This window comes from Oncorhynchus kisutch, linkage group LG5 (assembly GCF_002021735.2).
Source record: "Oncorhynchus kisutch isolate 150728-3 linkage group LG5, Okis_V2, whole genome shotgun sequence".
In the NCBI taxonomy this organism is placed as follows: domain Eukaryota; kingdom Metazoa; phylum Chordata; class Actinopteri; order Salmoniformes; family Salmonidae; genus Oncorhynchus; species Oncorhynchus kisutch.
In genome coordinates, this window is record NC_034178.2 from 46118836 (window position 1) to 46139658 (window position 20823).

General features: G+C 42.9%; 1 protein-coding gene across 1 annotated transcript; it reads right to left on the reverse strand.

Annotated features, from left to right (window-relative positions):
• Positions 1 to 1757: 1757 nt before the first annotated feature.
• Positions 1758 to 12359, reverse strand: LOC109891125 (prefoldin subunit 5). The gene is made up of 6 exons (XM_020483450.2): positions 12182 to 12359; positions 3708 to 3810; positions 3493 to 3524; positions 2906 to 2980; positions 2360 to 2465; positions 1758 to 2229 (listed from the first exon to the last, which is right to left on the reverse strand). Exons 1-6 carry the CDS (start codon positions 12245 to 12247, stop codon positions 2150 to 2152), a joined length of 462 nt encoding a protein of 153 aa, XP_020339039.1. The 5' UTR covers positions 12248 to 12359; the 3' UTR covers positions 1758 to 2149.
• Between the last annotated feature and the right edge of the window lie 8464 nt (positions 12360 to 20823).

Here is a 20823-nt window from a genome sequence, read left to right on the forward strand (position 1 = left end):
AGCAGAGGAAACTCTGGGTCTTCCCTTCCTGTGGCGGTCCTCATGAGAGCCAGTTTCATCATACCGCTTGAAGAAACTTTCAAAGTTCTTGAGAATTTTCTGGATTGACTGACCTTCATGATGATGGACTGTCATTTCTCTTTGCTTATTTGAGCTGTTCTTGCTATAATATGGACTTGGTCTTTTACCAAATAGGGCTATCTTCTGTATACCACCCCTACCTTGTCACAACGCCACTGATTGTCTCAGACGCATTAAAGAAAGAAATTCCACCAATTAACTTAAGGCACACCTGTTAATTGAAATGGATTCCAGGTGACTACCTCATGAAGCTGGTTGAGATAATGTCAAGAGTGTGCAAAGCTGTCAAGGCAAATGCCTATTTGAAGAATCTCAAATATATTTAGATTTGTTTAACACTTTTTTGGTTACTACATGATTCCATATGTGTTGTCTTCACTATTATTCTACAATGTAAAAAATAGTCAAATAAAGAAAAACTCTGGAATGAGTAGGTGTGTCCAAACTTTTGACTGGTACTGTGTGTGTGTGTATAGATAGATAGACGAAATTGATTTCCGTTGGCAAATTGGCTTAGTCTCGTAGCGAGGAGCCTATCAAACATGTTTTTTGGAATTTTGAAATGTATTGGTATAAATGTCCAAACTAGCCAGTTATAACTGTAGCTAGCTAGCTACCTGACAGGAGTGGTAGCTAGTTACATTAGCTTGCTAGGGACTTAATAGCTGTAGGTTGGTTGTTTTTAAGCTCAATTTCAAGATTTCCACCAAGGACGTTGCATCTCCGATCATCACTCTCCCTCGCTTGGGCAAGGGACATTTAAGGTACACTCGGATGTGACGATGTAAAACGTAATTCAAGAGCTGAGGGTTTGGGGCCGAGGGATGTCTACTTTGAGTTTGGACTGTTGCCAAGGTTTACATATACTGCACTTTTGAAACAGAAACCCAATAGTGAACTGCATACTTCCACTTCCTGGCTCCACACAGCTGGAGGTTTTGGTTATCACAGCCACAAAGTCCAAATAGCTTTTTGGTCTTAATTTAAAAAGGTTAGGCATAAGGTTAGCAGTGTGTGGTTATAGTTAGGTTTAAGGCTCAGTGCAGTCAAACATGATTTCACTGTGTGTGTATACACACACACACACACACACACACTTCCACACTATGGACGTTGGAAATTGTAATATCTTTTTCACAATATAATGCCCTTTTAGCGTAAGAGCTGTATGAAAAGGCCGCCTGAAATTTCAGCCGGTTGTGGTGGGATGGCGTTTTGGCACCAGGAGGTAAATTAGTTTAGACCAATAAGAAAGAGTTCCAAACATCTCTGCCAATAACAGCTAGTTTTCAGTTTTCCTATCCCCACAAAGACCACTCCCTGACAGTCTTAGCTAAATTCTTGCTTGCGAAATTGCTATTTGCTAAGGTATTTTTGTTTCTGCTTGACCATTTTAATTGAAAAACAATCACAGTAAGGTACTTAATTGTTCCTCCCAAATTATTTGATATCAAGATAAAAACAGCTGCATTGGACCTTTTAAAATCATATTTTAAGAAATAATAGAAATAGGCGGGTTTAGCCATAATTATGACTTTGTGGCTGTGGTAACTAGTGACGCCACTACGTTGGGACTGTTTTATGGTAGTTTTAAAATTGTATTCTTTTTGATCTGTGGATTTGAACAAAATGGAAAATATACAATGTTTCATGTTTCAGTAAAACAGTCATTGAGCAAAATCTGAAAGACAAACAGTGTAATATGAGGGCACTAACATGTTCTCCAATCAAAACATCTGTTGCAGATTTCATGTCATCACAAATGCTAATCTGAGGGTGATAAGAGAAGCCTATTTAGTCAAATTCAACATTGATATAGCAATCTGGCTACTGAACGTACACTGAATCCAGGTAAGACTCAAATTTTCTAAGAGTGTTTGTTAAAACACTAACTTGGCTGCTCTTCACCAATGTACTGTTGGCACACATTTGTAGTACATTCTTGTCTTTCGTTCACTTTTACCTTAGATCATCCAACTAACAGTTCATGCAGAATTTGTTTTCAGTAACTCTAAATCCCCATCATAAAGAACCCAAGCAGACTGGTGTAAGCCCCATCTTCACCTGGTTAGGCTTCAGCAGTCCCCAACTGTGAAGCCTGTTGACTCTGAAGCTGTTGGATCTTAATATTCATCACCTCAATTACAGCTAGAAGAAAGAACAAAAAACACAGATAGGAAGGGATGAGCAAAATAAAACACAAGTTATACTTAATATTGCATTTAAGTGAAATACTTGTATTACAAATATGACAAACGTTTGTATTTGTGTGTGTTACCTTGTTTCATTCCATGTTTCTCCTGCAGAGCCGGTTGAACCTTCTCTATCTGCTTGGTGAGGAACTCTATTTTGCGCTTGAAAAACTCTTTTGTGCCATCAACATTCTGCAGAGATATTTCAAATGAGGCTTACAAACTCATATTATACAGACAGATTTCCAAATAATTGTACTAACAAGCAAATAAATGTATATGGAACAGCAGAGTTTAACAAAATATAGTCAAATGACTCCTGGGTTCTCTGAACAAAACAAAAAGTTTAAAAAACAAGTGAAACTTGTAGGAACGATCTTTCAGAATGGGTCTTGTTTTCCTTTTTCCATTGCTACAGTGTGCCTTCATGAACACAACCCTGATAAATGCAAAGGATTGGGTCATGTCAGCGTACACGAAATTAGAAGATATTATTGCTCCAGCTAGGCAAGGTTAAAATAAAAATAATCTATTTGGTACTGGAAAACAGATTACTTACCTAAAGTGAACTTATGCGTCAGCTGTACAATGAAGGGTATTAGCAATTTGTTATCAATTACTTTTCTGCCCACCTTTTCAACGTAGTATCCTGTCCCCACATCCACTAAGACATGTTCCACGTCATTAAGTGTTCCAGGGATGTACATCTAATAGCAAGTGATGTTAAAAGGACAACAGAAAACTTCCAACTACACTATTAAGAAATGCATACTGAAGATATTGTAGCGAACTCGGGTCCAGTGACTGTCAAGCCAACACCTTAACCGTTACGCCAAGAGGTCCGAACCGCTTGACGAGGTATTATAGTTGGGTTAAGGTCGCTACACTACCTCCTTTCTTACGAGAGATTATGTCCCCACTATTCTCTATACTAAGTCCTTCACTTATACACACTTCTGAACCTTTTGACGAGGTCGTTAGGTATTGGGTTAAGGTTGCTACAATATAAAATGGCAGAGAAGGTGCTGTGGACTCATTTTCATGTTTTAAATACTGTATTTAACAATGCACCTTCAATCAATCTCAAATTAGAGTAATCAAGTGTGTTGAATGTGAGAAAAATGAGTTTGCTTGTATGTTTGAAAACTAAGAGGCTTTCAGTAGGCAAGTACAAAAAAAATACATATATAGGCATCTCCGATCATTAACATAAGGATACAGAGCTTGTGAGCGGCACCAGCAATTCTTTTCCTAAAAGAAAAAGGTCAAATGTAAATTATCAATTGAAGTGTCATACTTACAAACACCAATGTGGGGTGAGATCTTCATAAACTATCATTTCAATCAATTTATTTCAGTATCTGTAAAAGCTTCCATACAAAAAAAACTGAACAAAACATAGGATGCATTAACAGTGTAGTTTGAGCAGCTCACCTGCATTGTTTTTGTTGAGGACACTCAAACTGTCCTTAGCTTCTACATATTTCATCTGGACAACTTTGAGCTGACCTATAGAGGAGGTCAAAAACTCTGCCTCCTGCAAAAAAATTAAAGAAAGAATCAGGTGATGTAACTTAGACAGATACCAGACACATTAGCTGCAGTATTTTCATTCATGAGGTAAAGAACTAAGTTTACCTGGCCCAAATATATTGCATTGATTGCTTATATCAATATTGGCCTGAAATAAAGGAGCAACATTATTATAGTCTACTGACATTTACTTTATGTTCGTAATTATATTTTGTTATTGTTGATGCAGTGTCGAGAAGTAACCTACAAATAACAAGCATTTTGTTGGACGATGTACAGTATAACATGCGTATTCCGTACATACGACTAATAAAACTTGAAAATGGAGAAGCTAGCTACATGAGATCATGTAAGAAATACACTGAGCATGATTGGACACTAGACAGCATTCAAAAATATCTTAGCATTTAGCTACGAAATTGTAGCTTTACTTGACTAATCGCGCTCTAGCGACTCCTTGTGGCGGGCCAGGCGCCCGCAGGCTTCGGTCATCAGTTGAAAAGTGTTTCCTCCAACACATTGGTGCAGCTGGCTTCCGGATAAGCGGGCAGGTGTTAAGAAGCGCGGTTTGGCGGGTCATGTTTTGGAGGACACATGACTCGACCTTCGCCTCTCCCGTTGGGTAGTTGCAGCGATGAGACAAGGGGGGGGGGGGGGGGGGAGTGGGGAAAATACTAATATATATATATATATATATATATACAGTGGGGAGAACAAGTATTTGATACACTGCCGATTTTGCCGATTTTACTACTTACAAAGCATGTAGAGGTCTGTAATTTGTATCATAGGTACACTTCAACTGTGGGAGATGGAATCTAAAACAAAAATCCAGAAAATCACATTGTATGATTAAGTAATTAACTTGCATTTTATTGCATGACATAAGTATTTAATCACCTACCAACCAATAGGAATTCTGGCTCTCACAGACCTGTTAGTTTTTCTTTAAGAAGCCCTCCTGTTCTCCACTCATTACCTGTATTAACTGCACCTGTTTGAACTCGTTACCTGTATAAAAGACACCTTTCCACACAATCAAATAGACTCCAACCTCTCCACAATGGCCAAGACCAGAGAGCTGTGTAAGGACATCAGAGATAAAATTGTAGACTTGCACAAGGCTGGGATGGGCTACAGGACAATAGGCAAGCAGCTTGGTGATAAGGCAACAACTGTTGGCGCAGTTATTAGAAAATGGAAGAAGTTCAAGATGACGGTCAATCACCCTCGGTCTGGGGCTCTGAGAGCTGGGACCACAGTCTCAAAGAAAACCATTAGTAACACACTAAGCCGTCATGGATTAAAATCCTGCAGCGCACACAAGGTCCCCCTGCTCAAGCCAGCGCATGTCCAGGCCCATCTGAAGTTTGCCAATGACCATCTGGATGATCCAGAGGAGGAATGGGAGAAGGTCATATGGTCTGATGAGACAAAAATAGAGCTTTTTGGTCTAAACTCCACTCGCCGTGTTTGGAAGAAGAAGAAGAAGAAGGATCTTGGCCAACAACCTCCTTCCCTCAGTAAGAGCATTGAAGATGGGTCGTGGCTGGGTCTTCCAGCATGACAACGACCCGGAACACACAGCCAGGGCAACTAAGGAGTGGCTCCGTGAGAAGCATCTCAAGGTCCTGGAGTGGCCTAGCCAGTCTCCAGACCTGAACCCAATAGAAAATCTTTGGAGGGAGCTGAAAGTCCGTATTGCCCAGCGACGTATTGCCCAGCCCCGAAACCTGAAGGATCTGGAGAAGGTCTGTATGGAGGAGTGGGCCAAAATCCCTGCTGCAGTGTGTGCAAACCTGGTCAAGAACTACAGGAAATGTATGATATCTGTAATTGCAAACAAAGGTTTCTGTACCAAATATTAAGTTCTGCTTTTCTGATGTATCAAATACTTATGTCATGCAATAAAATGCAAATGAATTACTTAAAAATCATACAATGTGATTTTCTGGATTTTTGTTTTAGATTCCGTCTCTCACAGTTGAAGTGCACCTATGATACAAATTACAGACATCTACATGCTTTGTAAGTAGGAAAACCTGCTAAATCAGCAGTGTATCAAATACTTCTTCTCCCCACTGTGTATAATATACACTGCTCCAAAAAATAAAGGGAACACTTAAACAACACAATGTAACTCTAAGTCAATCACACTTCTGTGAAATCAAACTGTCCACTTCGGAAGCAACACTGATTGACAATAAATTTCACATGCTGTTGTGCAAATGGAATAGACAACAGGTGGAAATTATAGGCAATTAGCAAGACACCCCCAATAAAGGAGTGGTTCTGCAGGTGGTGACTACAGACCACTTCTCAGTTCCTATCCTTCCTGGCTGATGTTTTGGTCACTTTTGAATGCTGGCGGTGCTTTCACTCAAGTGGTAGCATGAGACGGAGTCTACAACCCACACAAGTGGCTCAGGTAGTGCAGCTCATCCAGGGTGGCACATCAATGCGAGCTATGGCAAGAAGGTTTGCTGTGTCTGTCAGCGTAGTGTCCAGAGCATGGAGGCGCTACCAGGAGACAGGCCAGTACATCAGGAGACGTGGAGGAGGCCGTAGGAGGGCAACAACCCAGCAGCAGGACCGCTACCTCCGCATTTGTGCAAGGAGGAGCAGGAGGAGCACTGCCAGAGCCCTGCAAAATGACCTCCAGCAGGCCACAAGTGTGCATGTGTCTGCTCAAATGGTCAGAAACAGACTCCATGAGGGTGGTATGAGGGCCCGACGTCCACAGGTGGGGGTTGTCCTTACAGCCCAACACCGTGCAGGACTTTTGGCATTTGCCAGAGAACACCAAGATTGGCAAATTCGCCACTGGCGCCCTGTCCTCTTCACAGATGAAAGCAGGTTCACACTGAGCACATGTGACAGACGTGACAGTCTGGAGACACCGTGGAGAACGTTCTGCTGCCTGCAACATCCTCCAGCATGACCGGTGTGGCGGTGGGTCAGTCATGGTGTGGGGTGGCATTTCTTTGGGGGGCCGCACAGCCCTCCATGTGCTCGCCAGAGGTAGCCTGACTGGCATTAGGTACCGAGATGAGATCCTCAGACCCCTTGTGAGACCATATGCTGGTGCGGTTGGCCCTGGGTTCCTCCTAATGCAAGACAATGCTAGACCTCATGTGGCTGGAGTGTGTCAGCAGTTCCTGCAAGAGGAAGGCATTGATGCTATGGACTGGCCCGCCCGTTCCCCAGACCTGAATCCAATTGAGCACATCTGGGACATCATGTCTCGCTCCATCCACCAACGTCACGTTGCACCACAGACTGTCCAGGAATTGGCGGATGCTTTAGTCCAGGTCTGGGAGGAGATCCCTCAGGAGACCATCCGCAAGGTCATACAGGCACGTGGAGGCCACACAGGCACGTGGAGGCCACAAACACTACTGAGCCTCGTTTTGACTTGTTTTAAGGACATTACATCAAAGTTGGATCAGCCTGTAGTGTGGTTTTCCACTTTAATTTTGAGTGTGACTCCAAATCCAGACCTCCATGGGTTGATCAATTTGATTTCCATTGATCATTTTTGTGTGATTTTGTTGTCAGCACATTCAACTGTGTAAAGAAAAAAGTATTTAATAAAAATATTTCATTCATTCAGATCTAGGATGTGTTATTTTAGTGTTCCCTTTATTTTTTTGAGCAGTGTATATATGAGTACTAGTCAAAAGTTTGGACACCAACTCATTCAAGGGTTATTTATTTATTTTTAGTATTTTCTACATTGTAGAATAATAGTGAAGACATCAAAACTATGAAAAAACATGGAATCATGTAGTAACCAAAAATAAAGGTTACATACTTCAAAGTAGCCACCCTTTGCCTTGATGACAGCTTTGCACACACTTGGCATTCTCTCCACCAGCATCATGAGTCATTTGGAATGTATTTCAATTAACATGTGTGCCTTGTTAAAAGTTAATTTGTGGAATTTCTTTCCTTAATGTGTTTGAGCCAATCAGTTGTGTTGTGACAAGGTAGGGGGGTATACAGAAGACAGCCCTATTTGGTCAAAGACCAAGTCCATATCTTGGCAAGAACGTAAGCAAAGAGTAAGCAACAGTCCATCATTACTTTAAGACATGGAGGTTAATAAGGAACATTTCAAGAACTTTGAAAGTGCAGTTGCAAAAACTATCAAGCGCTATGAAGAAACTGGCTCTCATGAAAGGAAGTCCCAGAGTTACGTCTGCTGCAGAGGATAAGTTCATTAGAGTAACCAGCCTCACAAATTGCAGCCCAAATAAATGCTTCACAGAGTTCAAGGAACAGATACATCTCAACATCAACTGTCCAGAGGAGACTGTGAATTAGGCCTTCGTGGTCAAATTGCTGCAAAGAACCACTACTGAAGGACACCAATAAGAAGAAGAGACTTGTTTGGGCCAAGAAACACAAGCAATGGACATTAGACCAGTGGAAATCTGTCCTTTGGTCAATCGTCCAAATTTGAGATTTTTGGTTGCGACCTGTCTTTGTGAGACGCCATGTTGGTGAATGGATGATCTCTGCATGTGTATTTCCCATCGTAAAGAATGGAGGAAGTGTTATGGTGTGGGGGTGCTCTGCTGGTGACACTGTCTGTGATTTATTTAGAATTCAAGGCACACTTAACCAGCATGGCTACCACAACATTTTGCAGTGAAACGCCATCCCATCTGGTTTGGGCTTAGTGGGACTATCATTTGTTTTTCAACAGGACAATGACCAAAAACACCTCCAGGCTGTGTAAGGGCTATTTGACCAAGGAGGAGAGTGATGGAGTGCTGCATCAGATGACCTGGCCCCCACAATCCCCCGACCGCAACCAATTTTTAAAAAAATGTTATTTATTTCACCTCTATTTAGCCAGGTAGGGATGTTGAGAACAAGTTCTCATTTACAACTGCGACCTGGCCAAGAATAAAGCAAAGCAGTACGACACATACTACAACAGAGTTACACATGGAATAAACAAAACATATAGTCAATAATACATCTATATACAGTGTGTGCAAATGAGGTAAGAAAAGGGAGGTAAGGCAATAAATAGTCCATGGTGGCAAAGTAATTACGATATACCAATTAGACACTAGAATGATTGATGTGCAGAAGATGAATGTGCAAGTAGAGATACAGGGGTGCAAAGGAGCAAGATAAATAAATAAATACAGTATGGGGATGAGGTAGTTGGTTGGGCAATTTACAGATGGGCTATGTACAGGTGCAGTGATCTGTGAGCTGCTCAGACAGCTGGTGCTTAAAGCTAGTAAGGGAGATATAAGTCTCCAGCTTCAGTGATTTTTGCAATTCATTCCAGTGATTGGCAGCAGAGAACTGGAAGGAAAGGCAGCCAAAGGAGGAATTGGCTTTGGGGGTGACTAGAGAGATATACCTGCTGGAGCACGTGCTACGGGTGGGTGCTGCTATGGTGACCAGTGAGCTGAGATAAGGCAGGGCCTTACCTATCAGAGACTTGTAGATGACCTGAAGCCAGTGGGTTTGGCGACGAATATGAAGCGAGGGCCAGCCAACGAGCGCGTACAGGTCGCAGTGGTGGGTAGTATATGGGGCTTTGGTGACAAAGCGGATGGCACTGTGATAGACTGCATCAAATTTGTTGAGTAGAGTGTTGGGGGCTATTTTGTAAATGACATCGCCAAAGTCGAGGATCGGTAGGATGGTCAGTTTTACCAGAGTATGTATGGCAGCATGAGTGAAGGATGCTTTGTTGCGAAATAGGAAGCCGATTCTAGATTTAATTTTGGATTGGAGATGCTTAATATGAGTCTGGAAGGAGAGTTTACAGTCTAACCAGACACCTAGGTACAGAATGGTGTCGTCTACGTAGAGGTGGATCAAGGAATCACCAGCAGCAAGAGCGACATCATTGATGTATACAGAGAAGAGAGTTGCCCCGAGAATAGAAGCCTGTGGCACCCCCATAGAGACTGCCAGAGGTCCGGACAACAGGCCCTCCGATTTGACACACTGAACTCTGTCAGAGAAGTAGTTGGTGAACCAGGTGAGGCAGTCATTGGAGAAACCAAGGCTGTTTAGTCTGCCGATAAGAATGTGGTGATTGACAGAGTCGAAAGCCTTGGCCAGGTCGATGAAAACGGCTGCACTTTACTGTCTTTTATCAATGGCAGTTATGATAACGTTTAGGACCTTGAGAGTGGCTGAGGTGCACCCATGACCAGCTCTGAAACCAAATTGCATATCGGAGAAGGTACGGTGGGATTCTAAATGGTCGGTAATCTGTTTGTTAACTTGGCTTTCGAAGACTTTAGAAAGGCAGGGTAGGATAGATATAGGTCAGTTTGGGTCTAGAGTGTCTCCCCCTTTGAACAGGGGGATGACCGCGGCAGCTTTCCAATCTTTGGGAATCTCAGACGATACCAAAGTGAGGTTGAACAGGCTAGTGATAGGGGTTGCAACAATTTCGGCAGATAATTTTAGAAAGAGAGGGCCCAAATTGTCTCGCCCGGCTGATTTGTAGGGGTCCAGATTTTGCTGGACAGAACATCAGCTATCTGGATTTGGGTGAACGAGAAATGGTGGGGGCTTGGGCAGGTTGCTGTGGAGGGTGCTGGGCAGTTGACCGGGGTAAGGGTAGCCAGGTGGAAAGCATGGCCAGCCGTAGAGAAATGCTTCTTGAAATTCTCAGTTATAGTGGATTTATCAGTGGTGACAGTGTTTCCTAGCCTCAGTGCAGTGGGAAGCTGGGAGGAGGTGCTCTTATTCTCCATGGACTTTAGTGTCCCAGAACTTTGAGTTTGTACTACAGGATGCAAATTTCTGTTTGAAAAAGCTAGCTTTAGCTTTCCTAACGGTCTGTGTATATTGGTTCCTAACTTCCTAAAAAGTTGCATATCACGGGGGCTATTCGATGCTAATGCAGAACGCCACAGGATGTTTTTGTGCTGGTCAAGGGCAGACAAGTCTGGAGTGAACCAAGGGATATATCTATTCCTGTTTTTTTTAATGGAGCATGCTTATTTAAGATGGTGAGGAAGGCACTTTTAAATAATAACCAGGCATCCTCTACTGACGGGATGAGGTCAATGTCATTCCAGGATACCCTGGCCAGGTTGATTAGAAAGGCTGGTTCACTGAAGTGTTTTAGGGAGCGTTTGACACTGATGAGGGGTGGTCGTTTTACCGCAGACCATTACGGATGCAGGCAATGAGGCAGTGACCGCTGAGATCTTGGCTGAAAACAGCAGAGGTGTATTTGTAGGGCGAGTTAGTTAGGATGATATCTATGAGGGTGCCCGTGTTTACGGATTTGGGGTTGTACCTGGTAGGTTCATTGATAATTTGAGGGCATCAATCTTAGATTGAGATGAGTTGGACCACAGAGTGGAGGAAAAGCAGCCAAACAAGTGCTCAGCATATGTGAGTACTCCTTTAAGACTTTTGGTTGAGAGAATGTCAAGCGTGTGCAAATATGTCATCAAACCAAAGGGTGGCTATTTGAAGAATCTGAAATATAAAATATATTTTGATTTGGTTAACACTTTTTTGGTTACCACATGATTCCATGTGTTATTTCATAGTGTTGATGTCTATCACTATTATTCTACAATGTAGAAAATAGTCCAAATAAAGAAAAACACTTGATTGAGTAGGAGTTCTAAAACTTGACAGGTAGTGTATATCTACATTTTGAACAGGATTATCTATTTTGGATGCAATGTTAATGGAATTCATGGGGAGAGAAAGACTATGGCAGAGTGCTCCCGTGCGCACTGATTTAAAGCAACAATATTCGCCCTGCGTAGCATCGAATGAGCCGCAATATCATGCTTAAGTGTCAAAGTCTATATCCACGTTTATAAACACAGGGTCATTAGTTATTTATGGACGTTCAATTTATTTTACAGTACAAGCGGAGGGTAACGTGAACTAGCAATTTAGAGGTTAGTTGGTTTGTTAACTACAGTGGTTGGCTACTGCCAAGTTGTTGTTTTATCAGATAGCCTGTTCCCGTTTGCAGAATGCATACAGGTATTTGAATATAAGCTAGCGCGTGAAAAAGGGAATCCGGACAGAGTAAACATTTAAAATGTAGGTGTTCTGTAGACGCATGACCTGTTCGGAATTCCATGTTTAGAACTCCATTATCAGAATACAAAAGCTGCATAAACTGCCAAGTGTAGACACTGCCTCGCAACCATAATTACATTCCAAACCCAAAACAGCTCGGTGTAAACAAACACAGTGGTAGGATCTGAATCTTCTGCCAACCGGTAATGTAATTAGCTAACGTTAGTTACTCAGACGGCATGACTAGCTAATCAGCTGGGCTGGCACAAGCAAACAGTAGAAAATAATGGCCCCAGAATGACTTCAACCGAGATTCAAGATCCCTCTGTTACCTGCTCAAATTTAGTCTTTAGTCCCTCCAATTGAGGAAGGGAAAGCTCTGTCAGATTTACCGCCATGTTGAAAATGTGAGACTAATCAGATTGACCCTTCTGATTAACGTATTTCCAGTTTGAGAAAACGCCCTTTTCATTGCGAAGGTGCAGAAGTAGTGATATACTGACCCCTACTGAGGGATATTCCTTTCTAGACCAAAGTGCAAGGAATGTTTGGCAAATATACTGCATTTTTATTGTCAAGCATTTATTTATACATTTCACTAGCATTCAAAAAGGAAAATCAAAGGATAAAACATTGTTTATATTTAAGAAGGCAGCCTTAGCAGATAATACACACAAGCAAGTCTAAAATCACATCCTCCAATTCGTGTTTTGGGGATCAGTGTCTTCGGATCAGTGGTGTTACTAAATTCATTCAAGTTTGTGTGTTTGGGGATGTCCTTTCACAGGTAGATGGGGAGTCCGTAGACCATGGGTGCTTGAGGCCTGGCGGGACAGGGCCATGTTTTTATTTAACTAGGCAAATCAGTGAAGAACAAATTCTTATTTACAATGATGGCCTAGGAACAGTGGGTTAACTGCCTTGTTCGGGGCAGAACAACAGATTTTTACCTTGTCAGGTCAGGGATTCGATCTAGCAATCTTTCGGTCACTGGTCCAACACTCTAACCACTAGGCTACTTGCCACCAAATGTGGTCCAGGAGTGGAGCCCTGGGACCTGCAGACAGCCAGGACTCCAGCAGAGCCTTGTTGAAGCTCTAAATGTCTCAGTCCATCACATCCCACAGGCTCCCCAGAACCAATGGGCTACATGTCAAAATCACACACAGACAGGCAAAATCACACACAAACAGGCAAGTTAATCTATGAGAAATAAAAAAGGGAACCTAGTCAGTTGTCCAACTGAATGTATTCAACTGAAATGTGTCTTTCACATTTAACCAAACACCTCTGAATCAGAGAGGTGCGGGGGGCTGCCTTAATCACTACATATTCTGCTCTTCTATCGTGTGTGCAATGATGTCCGAGGGGGAAAAAACTGTGTTTGTTGTTTGCAGTAACTTCTTTGTTGTTGTTTTATAGCAGTTTCACCATTAAGGATTCCAGCTTTAAGTAAGAACGGTTGAATTCTGACACCAATTCAAAGCATCTAACATCTAGCATGATACATGTCATGAGAGAAAGTCAAGCTTCATGTTAAAAAACATTTGACAGTGTGTGTGTGTAGTAAGGCAAACTATTGACATCTCTGCTGTCATACACTTCTCCTTAGCATGTAGAGGTCTTTGGCAGTCACAGCCTCCTGCAGTAGATCTGGGTCAGGAGCCACCCCACACCCACAGAGAGAGCGAGAGAGAGAGAGAGATTCATCAAATTCTAAAGGACACAGAGATAAGGCAGACAAATAAAGCCCCCTGATACAGTGCTGTTGGTACTGTACTCACCTGGTGAACCACAAGTTGTCATCAAGGTTGAGCACGTAGAACACCTGCTTGGGGTCCACACCTCCATTCAGGAGATTCCCGGTCTGACTGAGGGCCAGAAGAGAAAGAGAGAGACGTGCATGCATAAGTAGTCAACAACTCATCTTTATGAAATAAAATAGCGTTTTCTGTATTAACGTTTTAATTGGCAAATGTGTGTGTGTGTGTGGTTTGACCTCTCTTAGAGCACTGTGGCCAAGCAGTGAGTGTAGAGAGGGCATGTGGGTGACAGAGCGAGGCATTTTTTGTATTTATTTTTATTTTACCTTTATTTAACCAGGTAGGCAAGTTGAGAACAAGTTCTCATTTACAATTGCGACCTGGCCAAGATAAAGCAAAGCAGTTCGACAGATAAAACGACACAGAGTTACACATGGAGTAAAAACAAACATACAGTCAATAATGCAGTATAAACAAGTCTATATACAATGTGAGGTGAGAAGGGAGGTAAAGGCAAAAAAGGCCATGATGGCAAAGTAAATACAATATAGCAAGTAAAATACTGGAATGGTAGTTTTGCAATGGAAGAATGTGCAAAGTAGAAATAAAAAATAATGGGGTGCAAAGGAGCAAAATAAATAAATAAATTAAAATTAAATACAGTTGGGAAAGAGGTAGTTGTTTGGGCTAAATTATAGGTGGGCTATGTACAGGTGCAGTAATCTGTGAGCTGCTCTGACAGTTGGTGCTTAAAGCTAGTGAGGGAGATAAGTGTTTCCAGTTTCATGAGGCAGGAGATGCTCTCCCATGGCAGCTTCTGGAGGTACTGCAATATAGGACAAGACAAACATTTCACTGGGCGTTATCACAGCAGTCACACTCATAGGCAATGTGTTCATGTCACGGTAGACTTTCCTCAACTCTCCTCTACACAAAGAAAGTGCATTGTTCCGCAATGTACGTTGATCTTGCACATTAGAGTCGATTTGAGTGTAGGGTGCAAGTGTGAGAGACTCCCATCCTGTCCTAGATGAGCACCACGTGTCATTGTAGGGTCGGGCCTCTCTGCCAGTACAGCCGCAGTTGTCTGCAGAAGGTCCAAATACTCCCTGGGCTAACCACTGCAGCTGGGACTGGGAGGGCAGGGGAGAGGCAGACAGCACAGCCTGGAACACACAGGATTGAAATAACAGTTATTTAAGTTTTTCCTAGCCAATGTGCCTCTGGTTTTGCTTGTCTTGTCTTGATTACTGTGAAAGCACTTTGTAACAACCGCATATGTAAAAACGGTGTTTAGAGATAAATGTGATATCTATGATATACAGTACACTATAAGGCATGTAGAAGCACCTTGAACATTGAGGCCAGTGCCCCCCAGGCAGTGAGGGTCTTCTGAAGGCGTTTGACCTGGACAGACAGCTCAGGGTCACAGGTCAGGGGTAGGAGGTGCCCCCGCCAGCAGCCCAGCAACCCCTCCATCTCCTCCAGCAGCCTCTGAGGAGAGTGAGAGAGTCTAAAAGGATATTTAGGGACATACCAAAATTATCTCATCATCACCATAAACCACAAAGAGATATGTAGTAATCTATGCCACACCTTTTTGCGTCTACTGTACATTATTTCTCTTACCCACCCACCCACCAATCTTACCGAGAGTATAAGCATTCCTTCAACATGCGTTTTTGAACAGAACCCCTCTCATTTTACTTTATCAGCAACATAACCCCTCTCATTTTACTTTATCCCTTTTCAACCAACCCCAGATGTACTTCCCTTCACACCAGTCTGAGTGAGTCTTACCTCCATCTGTGTGTTCAGGGCCCTCCTCCTGTCCCACCACTTGGCCTTCTCTGACACACAGCTCACAGCCTTCTGCTCCTTCTGAATATTAGCCATCTCCTGCACCAGCCAGCTGATACTGCTGATACAAAGGAAAGACAGAGGTCACTCACAAGTAGCATCCAAGGCTGAGAAAACTATTAAAGGTTTAGAGAGAGAGACAGAGAAGAGAGATAATTAATCTCAAAGTCTAAGCCTTTGGGGGGTGGGCTCTACTAAGCTAACATATGGAATTGTTTTAAGATGATCATACCATGGATGATTTAGCTATTTGATTTAGAATTCTAGGACCCCTGTAGGTACATAAACAAATATTTGATAAAATATTGAATTTGGCCTTTAATACTATAGCCCAAAGAAACGCATTGAATAACACATTCATAAATGGAAAAACAGTCCCCATAAGGAATAAGGTTTTGAAATGTCTGTCCTATGTCTAGGCGATATAAGAAAGCTCTGAAAATATTTATGTTTTTGGACACATTGAACCCCCTTTTTTGTTGGCACAAAAAACTACTTCCACATGTCCATTCATTTTTTTAATGTACCTTCAGACAAGCCCCGTAATAGTTGTGGGGATTGTAGAGCAAGACGGAGAACACCATCATTTTTGTGAGATTCTCCCCTTTCCATAGTGGGGTCATATTAGTTTGTAACCCAAACGGTCCGAACGCTACAAACAGAAGTTGGGAAAATGTTTTGCAAGTAAAACGTACACTCCTCCCTCTGATTGGACCAGCAAACTGTCAATCAACACAGGTTGAGTGAGTTAGCGTGGTGAGAAGGTGCTCGTTTGAGTGGTAAGGCAAAAGCAACTGACTAGACAAAAGCTGAGGGGTGAAGTCGGGGGTGGTATATCTGTGACAGCCACAACTCAGACACTGATGTGGTTTTCCAACAGCAATGCTCAGTGGAACATGGCAGTGTTGCCATTGTTTATAAAAGTTGTTCTTTGTAATGTTGAAATAAACATGTCTCCAACTCCCATATCACACACTCACAAACTGCAAATATACGTGTATACATTGTACAATCAATTGGTGGGAGAGAAAGCCTCAAATATCACATTAATTCGTACATAGCAACTGTATACATGAATTGCGTCTAAGTTGGTTCCTGTTTCAAACAAAAACACCCTAATTGACAATAGAGACTCCCACAAGCAGGCGATGGCTGCAGGATGAAGTTGGTGAAGAGCATCTGCAGAAACTTGGAGTTGACTGTAGCCAAAACTTCATGACCTTTGATCACAATATCTTTTGTAAAGTTAATGCAGGCGACATGTAGGCTCAAGTCAAGTGGGTTTATGCAGATTTTTTCACAATTATTTTTTATTTTTTCGACTTCAGACTCTGACCTTGCGACTTGAGACTTGCTTGTGACTCAAATAATAGTGACTTGGTCCCACCTCTGGCGTGTACCTCTGGGGAGAATCCCCTACCTCACGTTGGGCCATAGGGATGTCGAAGGAATGATGGGAGCTGAGTGTCACGTTCTGACCTTAGTTCCTTTTTTATGTCTTTGTGTTAGGTTGGTCAGGGTGTGAGTTGGGGTGGGTAGTCTATGTTCTTTTTTCTAGGTTGTTATATTTCTATCTATTTGGCCTAGTATGGTTCTCAATCAGAGGCAGGTGTCGTTGGTTGTCTCTGATTGAGAATCATACTTAGGTAGCCTGTTTTCCCCATTTTGGTTGTGGGTGTTTAATTTCTGTTTAGTGTCTGTTCACCTGGCAGAACTGTTTCATTTTCTCGTCATTATTATTTTGTGTAGTGTTCAGTTTGTTCAATTAAAACACGACGAAAACTTGCCACGCTGCATTTTGGTCCTCCGATCCTTCCTACTCCTCCTCAGAAGAGGAGGACGGAAATCTTTACACTGAGCCTCTTTCCAGCCGGAACAGCAGGATGGTGTCCCCCACATAGCCACAGGAAGTAGGGGTGCTGAGGGCGCTGCAGCATCCCCTGATAAATCAGAATAGAATATATATATTTTTTCTCTCACAAAAGTAGTACACTAGGATTTATTACTCCTGTATGAAGGGCAGTGGTGTAAAGTACAAGTAAAAATACTTTAAAGTACTACTTAAGTAGTTTTTTGGAGGATCTGTCCTTAACTATTTATATTTTGACTACTTTTACTCCTAAAGAAAATAATGTACTTTCTACTCCATACATTTTCCCTGACACCCAAAAGTACTCACTACGTTCTGAATACTTAGCAGGACCTGAAAATTGTCTACTTTACTCACTTAAAGGAGAAAATTCCTGGTCATCCCTACTGAATCTGATCTGGTGGACTTACAAAACACAAATGCTTTGTTTGTAAATGATGTCTGAGTGTGGCAGTGTGCCCATGGCTATCCGTAAATAAAATAAAAACAAGAAAATCCTGCCGACTGGTTTGCTTAATATAAGGAATTTGAAATTATTTATACTTTTACTTTTGATACTTAAGTATATTGTAGCAATTACATTTACTTTTGATACTTAAGTATATTTAAAACCAAATACTTTAAAACTTTTACTCAAGTAGGATTTTACTAGGTGACTTTTACTATTAAGGTATATTTATTTTTTACTCAAGTATGAAAATTGGGTACTTTTTCCACCAGTGATGAGTGGACAAAAAAATGACCATCAGCAGCACGGGGAGAAATTCTCTCAGCATCCACTCAGCACCCACTTACATGAGGCGATTGGCCAGGTATCATGTCATGTGTGGGCGGGTGGTTATGCCCAGGGATTAGGCATGGAGGTTTGCCATGGGGACGGGATCCCTTTGCCCCAGTGACAGGGCCAGTAGACCACAGAGGCGGGGGTAGAGGTTGGGTGGGGGGAAATGCTGCAGAGCCAACCAGGCGGAGTGAAGCAGAGACTGCACTGCCTCCACAGAGAAACCATCTATATGGAGAGAACAGAGAAAGGGGCAGGAGGGGAAAAGTGTTCGGTTTAAACTGAGGACTGCTATTCACCCTAAAACCATGTGCATTAGCGCTGTAGCAGGGTGCTGCCGTCAGCCTTACCTGGTCAGTGTTAGAGCGTGAGAGGTGGGCTTGGGCTTGCAGGACCCTCCCTGTGTGCCCCCCACTCCTCAGCTTAGACAGACAGTTTTGCTCTCTATCACCACACAGGTCCCTCCTCAGGACCTCAAAGTATATGTCTGGGCCGTCCAACAGCATCCATCTCCTCTTGAATGATCTTCATCCACTCTGGCTCCTCACTGTGTCCTGTCCCTGTCCAGGCTGCTGTCTTCTGGCCTGCCTCTCCTGGCCGTTGCAGACTGGGAGGAGGAGGACGCAGAGGAGGCCAGACAGGAGGCCAGCGCTTTAGCCCCCAGAAACCTGGCCCTCAAGGACCCCAGATCCAGAGAGGACTTGGAGGCCACGAACGCCAAACCAGCTTCCAGGACTTTCCAGGTACCTGCAGCCTTCCCTAGCCTTAGCTCCAAACCTGACAGGACCATGCGCAGGAGCACCAGTGCCATCAGGTCCTGGAGCTACAGGGTTTGGGCGAGAGGGTCTTGAGGGGGACGAGCTAGCCAGTTTGGCAGCCATCTTGGCAATAATGCTCTTGCAGCGAGCCAGGGCGGCCATTTGGAACAGCTGGCTCAGTCGTCAGTGGGGCTTAGCTGGAGCCTGTGTGGTGGCCCAGCGAGCAGTCAGGCTGGGCTCGGAGCAGCAGGGACAGTGGCAGTCTTCCTCATGGCCCAGGGAGGAGAGAGCCAATGCTGGGGCCGGGCTTTGAGGGGTGGGGAGCTGGAACGGTCCGTCTCGATGGGCTCCTTGGGGAACCAGCGGGTGCTCAGGAAGGCCTGACAGTCTTCCTCACCATTGGGGAGGGGAGACATTGGCTTCGGTGTCGGACGGCCTTTCCTTGGTTTGAACTTCACCTCTACCTTCTGCTACCCATTAGTAGTCCATAGGAGAACCAGAACAGGATTGGTAATGTTACAGAGAATGGCAGAAACTACCTGGAGATGGAGTCTCTGGCTCCTCCTCCAGCAGTCTCAGGGCTTTGTGGGTATTTGTATTTATTATGGATCCCCATTAGCTCAGCTACTCTTCCTGGGGTCCAACAAAATTAAGGCAGTTTATAAAATTTTACAAAACATTCACAGATGTATTGTAAGGACCCGACTCCACCACTACCACATATCTACAGTACTGAATCCATGTGTATGTGTGTATAGTGCGTATGTTATCGTGTGTGTGTATGCATGTGTCTGTGCCTATGTTTGTGTTGCTTCACAGTCCCCGCTGTTCCATAAGTTTTTTTTTTTATTTTTCAAATTTTACTGCTTGCATCAGTTACTTGATGTGGAATAGAGTTCCATGTAGTCATGGCTCTATGTAGTACTGTGCGCCTCCCATAGTCTGTTCTGGACTTGGGGACTGTGAAGAGACCTCTTGTGACATGTCTAGGCAAAATCCTAGAGTTGTGTGCCAGTAGTTCAGACAGACAGCTCGGTGCATTCAACATGTCAATACCACTCATAAATACATGTAGTGATGAAGTCAATCTCTCCTCCACATTTAGCCAGGAGAGATTAACATGCATATTATTAATATTAGCTCTCTGTGTACATCCAAGGGCCAGCCGTGCTGCCCTGTTCTGAGCCAATTGCAATTTTCCTAAGTCCTTTTTTGTGTCACCTGACCACAGTAGTCAAGGTGCGACAAAATTAGGGCCTGTAGGACCTGCCTACAGAATGGCCTGCCTACAGAATGGATCAACAACATTGTAGTTACCCCACAATACTAACCTAATTGACAGAGTGAAAAGAAGGACAGAAAAAATATTCCAACAGTTTGCAAAGTTCCACCAAAGTAATGCTGCAAAGAAAATTGGCAAAGCAATTAACATTTTGTCCTGAATACAAAAAGTTGTGTTTTGGGCAAATGCAATACGTTACTGAGTACCACTCTCCATATTTTCAAGCATAGTGGGTATGTTATGGGTATGCTTGTAATTGTTAAGGACTGGGGAGATTTTCAGGATAAAAAATAAGTGTAATGTAGTTAAGCACAGGCAAAATCCTAGAGCTAAACCAGTCTGCTTTCCACCAGACACTGGGATATGAAGTCACCTTTCAGCAGGACAATAAGCACTTTGCAACATCTGCTGATGTAAATAGGGCTTTATAAATACATTTGATGATCATTTCATTTAATCTGATTGGAAAACACAAGGCCAAATCTACACTGGACTTGCTTACCAAGAAGACCATGAATGTTTCTGAGAGGCCGAGTTACAGTTTTGACTTAAACCTGCTTGAAAATCTGTGGGAAAACTTGAAAATGTTTGTCTAGCAATACTCAACAAGCAATTTGATGGAGCTTGAAGAATTTTGATAAGAATAATGGACAAATACGG

Bases quoted from the DNA above. Each gene is read 5' to 3' on its own strand.
- LOC109891125 (XM_020483450.2), bottom strand. From the start codon at position 12,247: ATGGCGGTAAATCTGACAGAGCTTTCCCTTCCTCAATTGGAGGGACTA. The intron at 3,525-3,707 runs GTGAGCTGCTCA...TTTTTCTTTTAG, and splicing joins CCTCAACAAAAACAATGCAG to GAAAAGAATTGCTGGTGCCG. The intron at 2,981-3,492 runs GTATCCTTATGT...ACTTGCTATTAG, and splicing joins TGGTGCCGCTCACAAGCTCT to ATGTACATCCCTGGAACACT.